General features: G+C 35.9%; 1 protein-coding gene across 1 annotated transcript in view; it reads left to right on the top strand.

Moving 5' to 3' along the window:
• The first annotated feature begins 315 nt into the window (after positions 1–315).
• Positions 316–9,183, top strand: part of LOC111334764 (uncharacterized) — a 30,714-nt gene continuing 21,846 nt past the window's right edge. Inside the window, exons 1-9 of the mRNA XM_022940573.2 lie at positions 316–600; positions 781–864; positions 2,111–2,189; positions 2,951–3,021; positions 3,482–3,590; positions 4,007–4,098; positions 6,324–6,411; positions 7,291–7,355; positions 8,358–8,435. Of these exons, the coding sequence (XP_022796308.2) occupies positions 574–600; positions 781–864; positions 2,111–2,189; positions 2,951–3,021; positions 3,482–3,590; positions 4,007–4,098; positions 6,324–6,411; positions 7,291–7,355; positions 8,358–8,435 (693 nt within the window). The 5' untranslated portion in view covers positions 316–573. The remainder of the gene's footprint in view (positions 601–780; positions 865–2,110; positions 2,190–2,950; positions 3,022–3,481; positions 3,591–4,006; positions 4,099–6,323; positions 6,412–7,290; positions 7,356–8,357; positions 8,436–9,183) is intronic.

The raw sequence follows: 9,183 nt of genomic DNA, 5'->3' as shown, positions 1-9,183 counted from the left end.
TGGACTAAAAAAGTTGCAATCCTTTTTCTCTTTTTCGGATTGCCGGTCATTTCTTTTTGCCCGAGCCTTATTTTAAACATGATGATGAGGAGATCTTTTCATATTGGTCATACTTTTAAGCCCTGAGCAATAAGCATTTTTGATGAAAAAGAAAATCGAGCTTGTTCCATTACGCCAACGCAAAAGTAGTGTTTAACTAGCACACCAAAAAAGGGAAGCAAAACCGAGACGAAAGTGGCGCCAATTTCCGCCTCGCGGCCCACACTCTCAGCAAGGCATCTCACATGACTAACCTCAACCAATCAAATTCTTTGCTGTGGTTAAGCAAGATGGCGGATCGCTTGAAGCTTATGCTGGATCTATCAACTTGGGTTGGATTTGGCCTGAATTCTTCATAACAAATGCACTTCTTTAGATTTTCGAGAGGTGTTCGTGTTTTTGAAATTTACGAATCCTCAGGAAGGTGACACTTGACGGAATACAGTGGAGGTTTGCGGGTTTGAAGTGTACAGGACACGATTTTGAAAGTTGTATCAACAAAACTGTATGCATCGAAATTTGGATGGGATCTAGATGGTAGTTCAACAGTTACTGGACGAGGTAGGTAATTCTTGCACTTAAAATTGATATTCTCCAAATACGTGACTAACAATTAACTCTTTATGCTATTTTTGGCGTGCGAGTTAGAGCTGAAATATCAGTCTTGTAGTAGCAAAATATGTTACAAAGTGTTGTCATCGCGTTTTCGATAAATTATTTTCATTATGAATTATTTGTCAGCCTCCCCTCGTACAAGCGTGCTTCCACGGTGATGCTGCCGAATTACGGAGCTTGATAGGCAGAAAAGAGGATGTAAATCATCAAGTAAGTAAATTTGACTAAATCGGTGACACTCTCTCGAGAATTTTTCGGGTCACCGAAGAAATGTCAATTCAGTGTGTAACATCAAGTACCTTCTCGAAAATAAGACAGGCCTATCAAATATTTAAAGACCTCCGGCAACTAATAATAGAACTTAAGTTAATTGTCAGCTGAATTCTCATATAAACTGCTGTTTTAGATTTAAATAACTGATATTTAGCTTTCTATCGATATCAGTACATGTTTATGGAATGTCAGTATTAGATTTTAATTTTAGGTAGGAAAAATTCCTACCATGGATAAAACAATCTTTTTGTCATTTTATTATTTTGGTTCCTTACCTCATTTATTCATAACCAGGGATCGAAGACTAAGAAAATAACTAACAATTTAGTTGGAGAACTTTATACCTGACAGTAAAATTTATCTGAGGCATGAATACCATGTGCATGTTACTTCCTTTTTACGAAATGAGTTTATACTATTGAGTAAAATTTTGATAAGAAGAGGCTTGCATGTTAGAGGCATTTGGTAGAAATGTAACACCTATATTTGATCATAAATTACTGTTGCCAGTTGTTTTCTGATTGGATGGCCTGCAGTAGTATGCCAGTCAATAACATGTATAAAAAGGAACTAATTTAAGTGAAAGGTGTTTTGGTCTTTTTATTATTCTTATTTGTCTATTATATCATGGCTGAGCAATACATGTAATACAGGCAGCTGTTTTCCTAATGACTTTTTCCTTGTCCTTCTATGCATGCAAAATTACCATGCAAGTCAGAAAATATTGTATAGTTAACAAATTGACAGTGATATAGCATGATCTGCACTCTTAACGACAACGATATTAATTTTGTTGCAACAGTGGTTAAAATTTGTTGCAGACTCTCTTGGTTGCGCTTCGCAAGTCCACAACATTTTTACTACTCTGATGACAAATATCGTTGTCAAAAAAAGTACAGACCATGCTACACCAATGTCGATTTTTTTTTTTACAAAAATATCTATGTCAAATATTTTAAAAACAATTCCTTCAGTGTGTGACACTTTGTGTGACAGATTGACATATCTGCATTGTCTGTACTCTTATTGGCAACAGCAGATTAGCCAATCAGATTGCAACGTTACATCTAACTATGTTAAAATAAAGCATTGCAAGGGGTTTATTGTTCCCATTAGCTGGCAATTATTTCAGCATGTCTTTGATTGTTCCTGACAAACTTTTTTAATCTTGTTATTACTCTAGGATGAAGAGAAAAGGACTGCTTTACATGCTGCTGCACATTGTGGAGAGAGTGAATGCGTCAGCATTCTTATTGCTCATGGTAACATTTATTCAATGAATGCGGGGCTCGACACTAACGGTAGCCCACTAGCCACAGACTAGTAGAAATTCAGTTTTGGCCAGTGGTTTTCAATTTCCACCAGCCAGTTTGGCTAGTAAACACACTGAAATTGTTGTAACATCTAAAAACATCTAAGATGTCACTAGCCACTTGGCTAATAAGTTGAAAAGTTAGTGTCAAGCCCTGGAATTGGGAAAACCTGCACCAATTACATTATTACATTGCTCATAGTAACATTTATTCACTGAATGAGGAAAACCTACACCAACTTACATTTATTCACTGAATGGGGAAAACCTGTACCAACTTCTGTTGTTACCTCATCATGAAAAGTCATCACAGTTCATGTATGATGGGGTTTTGTTCATGCTTTAAGTCCCTCAGAAGTAGACTGCATTGGGTTTTAAGTTTTAGAATCAATCTGTTTTGTCTATGGGTAATTTTGATGCAAGGGGGAAGAGGTGACCAGCAATAATTCTGGGAAAGGGGTTTGGTACCTAGCTCTCCATGTTGTAACCTTTTTTCAGACTAAAACATCCACTTTCTAGACATATTTTTGTATCTACTAGATACAAATATGTCCATAGACAGTAACTTGTGGTTGCCTTGAAGTATAGCAAAGCTGTGGAAGGAAAACAATCACAATCATAAGGGGGAAAACAATCACTCTCTGATATAGCAAATGATATGTACCTTCAGTAATTTTATTCCATTGAGATAGCACCTTTTTTTTTTCTCAGGAGCAAGAGTAAACACAAAAGACAGTAAATGGATGACCCCTCTCCATCGTGCGTCTGCCTCTGGCAGTGTGGTAAGTTCTTTAAGTAGAGATGTTTGTACACTTTAAGCAGCAAGTGTAATTTTCACAGCTCAACTGTATAAGAAATGTTATACCCTCAGTGAAGTTAACTGTAGAAGTTCTCAGAGCACTAAAATTACTGTGTACGTGTAGCATTCCATTTTTTATCTATGGGATATAGTCACTCAGCATACACATAATTATGTGTGAGTGTATTAACTTGAATAGATACATATATCTTCTCTTATACTTTCAGGTCGTGCCTAAAAAGGGGAAGTATTAGTGTAATCCAGTTTCCCCTTTTAGACTGGTTGAAACATTGCCTTCCCTTGGCCAGTGAATGTGAAAATAATCTGTGCTTGGCTAAATGGGAAATCTTCTTGCCTTATTGAATGAGACAAATGGTTTTGTGAGTTCTTCTGGTTCAGAAGATTTACATTTCCAGTCTAAAGGATTTACTTCTTACTTGCAGGAGTGTGTCAAAACATTGATCAAAAGTTCAGGGGATGTCAATGCAAGAGACAAGAACTGGCAGACCCCTCTGCATGTTGCTGCTGGCAACAACCAGATACGATGTGCAGGTAATTGCATACTGTAACAAATATCTGTGGGGTCTTCATGAACAGCATTTGGCTCCAGCATTGGGGAAACTACAATCATCAACAAAGTTGTTGACACATTGATCTTTTCAACCCCTTCTACTTCAAATATATCTCCTCTGCCCTTGTTAAGTTGACCTAATTACCCCCTTCCCCCCCCCCTCAAAAAAAAACAAAGTTATTTCCTCATTCCATTAACTTTTAGCCAACATTGAAAGGGAAAAGCGAGTCTGTTAATGATTTAGAGTGTGGTAGAAACAGGACTGTTATTCTTCACCTTTATACAACTCTTCAAACATGATGTGTCAGCTAATTTTGATGCTAATTAAAGATATTTTTACTGGCTTTAGTCATCTGAGCTTTGTCTTTATCCTGATTGTTTTGAATTTTGCTTGTAGATGTTATTATTCCTGAACTACAAAATGTGAATGTGACTGACAGAGCTGGGAGGACAAGCTTACACCATGCAGCATTCAACGGCCATGTTGAGGTACATGTTTCGAATTTAAAATTACAGTTACATGTATGTCTATGAAGCTTTTCTTCTTTATTTAGTGCTCCACCTGTAATCTTATCCTCACCATAGTAGAGCTTTCACTTCCAGGTCTCATTAGTAATTCCCCTTACTGTCTGCCATATAATTCTTATAATGTTAGTTTGGAGAATTTGGTATTGGATCAACTAATAATCCCCTTATTGATATTTTTCTTTTCACTCATCACTTTTCTGCTTGATATTGTATTGATATTGTAAGGTGAAATTCTATCTTGGTCACTCAAGGGAGTTAAAGGTTAACTAGCTGAATGTTTTCAGGTCTTAATCAGTAGATTACATGATTTTGTCTATGAATCTTAAATATTGTACATTTATCAGACATTAATATATGCTTTTACTCAATACATGTACTACACTACATCTATATGTATGCCAGCCATTGATTCTTGATTTATTCTCCTTGAAATTTCTACTGTAAGTAGAGCTCACTCTCAGCTGCTGATAAAAGGATTCTACTCAGGTATGGAAAGCCATACTGGACAAAAGTGGTCGAGAGTATTTTGTTGGCCGAGAAATAATTTTGTCTTTCAAGATGTATTTTCGATGGTCCAGAAATATTTTTGACGATTGAGTCAAATTTTTTCATTAGTCGAGAAATAATTCTCTCTGATGAGAAATATTGTGGAAGTCCAAAAATATTTTAAAGGATCGAGAAAACTTTTTCATAGGTCAAACAATTTTTTTACTGGTTGAGAATTTTTTGGTAGATTGAGAATTAATTTTGTTTATCAAGAATTTTTGTGCCGATCGAGAATTTTTTTGTCGATTGAAAATTTTTTTGTCAAATGAATCTATAATTTTTTCCTGTCGATCGAGAATGTTTTTGTCAATCAAGAATTTATCCGTCAATCGAGAAATTGTAAATAACTGTACATTGCGTAAATTCTGAACAATATTGCGTCAAATTTAATTCATCAAAAATGCAGTTCTAAGATTTTTATTAGTTTTTGGCATGATTGCTATTAATAAGTTTTCCAAATACCTCTTAGTGTTCCACCTGAAAAGTATTTCTTCTGATAATGCCTTTTTTCATGCAAAGATTGTTTGTATGGAATAATATCATTTCCAATGTTTTAAGGATACATTAGACATTCGCAGGTGTCCTTCACAAAAAAAAATGGTTACCACGCTATTTAAGGCATAACCACCATAAGCTATTTATCAATGGAAAGGTTATTAAATGTACTGTCCAGCAGAAAATCTTTTGTTTTAGCTTGATCTAATCGTAAGCCAACCGAGGTGTGATAATTTAAAACAGACAATGTTTCTTTGAGTGAATTAATCAAGTATCAAATTTACCCGCACAAGTGAAACTTCTGCACAATTTCAATCTTAAGGGGTTGGTCTCCAAAACCGTGTGGGGTTTTTTGATATTCCTATTGGTTGCTTTGCAATCTTTCTGTCAAGTTCAGTTATCAAAATTTTACGGATATGCGTTACACCGGAGACCACTGTTGGAGATCAGTTTTGAAAAACAGAAAAGCCCCACTCTGTTTTTTAGATTGGTATCTTGGGAGCCTTCGGACCAAATTTCAAGTCAATCCATAAAGGTTTCATACCCTATTAATTCTTCCAAAGAAGACACACTCGCGTAAAGATGAAGTGGGTCGTTTTCACTTCCAAAGTTTTTCCAACATTTCATGCCTTTAGTTGACCACATGTCAAGTTATGTCAACACTTTGAAAAACTTGAAATGCTGACCGCATTTTTGTAATATACGCATCCCAATACAATCTGCAATGCATTGCATGTATTCACTGAAACTGAAGGGTTCTGCAAAAAGGGCCTGTGCTTTGCCAGATACAAAAAACCACTAAAAAAAATATACTCTTAAGATGTGGCCAAAAAATGTGTGGAAACATATGCCTCATTATATTCTAATGCAGCAGCACAAAAGCCCAAGGAAAGGGTACAGAACCTGGTTACAATACTAATCACAGAAAAATCAATGTATGTTGTGATAGGAAAAAGTTTTCTCGATCGTCAAATATATTTCTGGACCATCAAAATATCTCGAAAGACAAGATTATTTCTCGGCCAACAAAATTATTCTCTACCACTTTTGTCCAGTATGGCTTTCCATACTCAGGCATCTATACCTGTAAATGCATGTGATACAAAAGGATTACTCAGAGTAAACTTGAAAACTCTTGTTTTCAGATGGCACAGCTTCTTATAACTAAAGGAGCCCACGTGAATGCTGCCGATAAGAAGGACAGAAAGCCAATCCACTGGGCTGCGTACATGGGTAAGTCATGTACAATGTGTTTGTAGTTCAGAAGTACCACCATCTCATGGTCAGGTCCTGTTTGATACCTAAACCTACAGCTGTGTCACTGTAAAACATAAATGACTTCATTTTTCTTTATTCCAGGTGAAAGTAGGTCAATATCATTTACTCATAAATATATTTTGGGATTTGATTATTTTTTTTGGGACAAGGCTAGTAGTATTGTAGGTGCTAAAGGCTTTTCAGTTCTTTTTTTATATATATCAGAGGAACACAGTTTCATTCTGTGTAGTATACTGCACTGACTCCAAGTGGAAAAATCTGTGTTTAAGTTCTGGCAACAGTCATTGTACACACTGAATTCAGTTCTTGGACAAGGAAATGTACTTTCAAAGCACTTACATGTATCTCAGCCAAAATTATACAATGCACCTCTGAATGTTACCTGTAGGCTGTCTGGGTGACCCGATGTAATGTGAAGTTAATCGATTAAGATCTCATCCAGAGGGTGTAGCAGTACTCATAGTGGCCTCATATGTTGTAAACAAGGGTATATGTGTATGCTACTGATTTAAGCCACTGGGAAAGAAATCCCCTTCAACCACTTCTAAACTAATTGGATTCAGTCACTAAGATATGTATATGTACTCACAAAAGTCAGCCAATGCTGGACAGTTGTGTGACACCTATACAATCACTTAAGTCTTGAACACTACTACATGTATAACGGTAAACCAGTGCTACATTAAGTGGCAAGACTGCCCCTTTTTGGCAGATGTAATGGATGACATACACTGTAATCTCTTACATATCATAATCTACAGTTGTAAGTAGCCTTTGTCTTCTTGCATAATATGCATCTGTTGAGCTTTTTGTTGCATGTTTGGTTATTTGTAGGACGCATTGAATGTGTAGAGGTTTTGGTGAAAGGTGGAGCTCAAATTGACTGCAAGGACAAAAAGGTACAACTTGTACATTTTGTGTGTGTTAACTAAAGAAGTAAGAGGTGGCTACTAGATTTTTAGAACTGTTGGTTTGTGGGATGACCTATAGGATGACATAGAAAATGTTCCTTCCTGATTCCAGAAATACATGTACATGTAAATTTCACGATCATCCAGTCACATTTTACAATAGAGTAAATGTAATCATCTGTAATTGTATTTTTCCTTACGCAATTTCTCCATTCTTGGCCTCTCTAGAGTTTTTCTGATATCAAGAATCTTTTTCGCATTAGTACGATTATCTTTAAAAATGATTTTCGAAATCAACACAACACAAATCACTCCAGTACATGTTTATCTTTTGTCTTGTTCAGTATGTCCTACCCATCAATAAGGCCAGTTTGACTCATTGACTGTGTACAATTTGTGCATAATTTATTTGTATTTATTTACAGCCCTCCAAGCTCAATTTTTCAAAGAGTCGCCATTTGGCGACCTTCAATTGTAAAATGGTGGCCATAAAAAAAATTCAGTTGCCTCCCCTCCCCCCCCCCCCAAAAAAAAAAGGGGGAGGACACTTCATGCAATTGGCTAATGCGCCAAACAACATGATTTTAACACTTAACTTTGCTACTGTAAGAGAAAGAAAAGGAAGAGACTCTCTAGTAGCAAAAGCAATTTATTTCAATATTACAAAGCTGCTGAGACCATGTAACATTGCCAATTGCCCCTTCAAATCGATCGAATTTGCCATTTTGAGCCGCAGAGGTCACCGAGTCAACTGAATTCATCCTATTGTTGATAATTTTTCAAGTAAGTTTCTCTTTAAATCTGTTGGTTGCCAATTGGCAACTTTCGCCAGAATTTTAGTCACCAAATATTTTTTCACTCACCATGGCAACCAAAATGGTTGCAGCTTGGAGCGCTGATTTAGGAATACAAGTTTGGCTATGCATTGAATATTTAAGAGATAATGTTTGAACTGTCTAACATAACTTCTTTTTGGTTTTTATTGTAAAGCATTACACACCTCTTCATGCAGCAGCCGCTGGAGGACAATTATCCACGCTGAAACAGCTGTTAGGACATGGAGCATCAGTAAGTTTCTTAGCAAAGATAAATTTAATAATAAATAATAAAATAATAATAATAAATTTAATAATCCCAAGAACAGTCGCTCCGACGAAGGGCTAACGCTTGAAACGTCAGCTTTTGTAATCATTACGGTGGCCAATTTACCACTTCAACTTTGTTGATATATCCATATTATTTCATTACCCCCACCAACGCAGCCCCAAACAGTTTCTTTTGAAACTATCAGCCTTTATCCAAGAACAGTCATACTAGTTGATGTAGAGACTACTTATTGTTTATTTATTTTGCTATTTTGTAATTGTAATACGTCAGACTGAGTATGAATAAAAGGAATTACATTCAATTTTATATTATTATTATTATAGTATAACTGAAAATGTAACTTGTGGCAAGTAAACTGATAGAGAAAGTGGGAGGCTCATGCAAACTACAGGCTCCTCATATTAATTTTTTTCAAATTGAGATATCAAGTTATTTGGCATAATTTAGGTAAAAAATATTTTAGGTTTAAAAGGAGAGAAATGCCAGACACACACACAAGCAAAAGCAGCATGAGAAAAGTAACAAAAAAAAGAGTGCAGGAGAAGTAATCCAGATGTATACATGTCTATTAGGTAGCCATACTCCTTAATCATTTAAGATGGATCCTTAATCATCTAAGATGGAGTAAACCATCAGGTGTAGTCCACTCCTTAAAGAGCAATTTGGATATATCAACAAAGTTGAAGTGATAAATTGGCCACCATAACGA

Source organism: Stylophora pistillata, chromosome 12 (genome assembly GCF_964205215.1).
Source record: "Stylophora pistillata chromosome 12, jaStyPist1.2, whole genome shotgun sequence".
In the NCBI taxonomy this organism is placed as follows: domain Eukaryota; kingdom Metazoa; phylum Cnidaria; class Anthozoa; order Scleractinia; family Pocilloporidae; genus Stylophora; species Stylophora pistillata.
The sequence above is the reverse complement of the archived record's forward strand: the minus strand, read 5'-3'. Positions and strand labels throughout refer to the sequence as shown.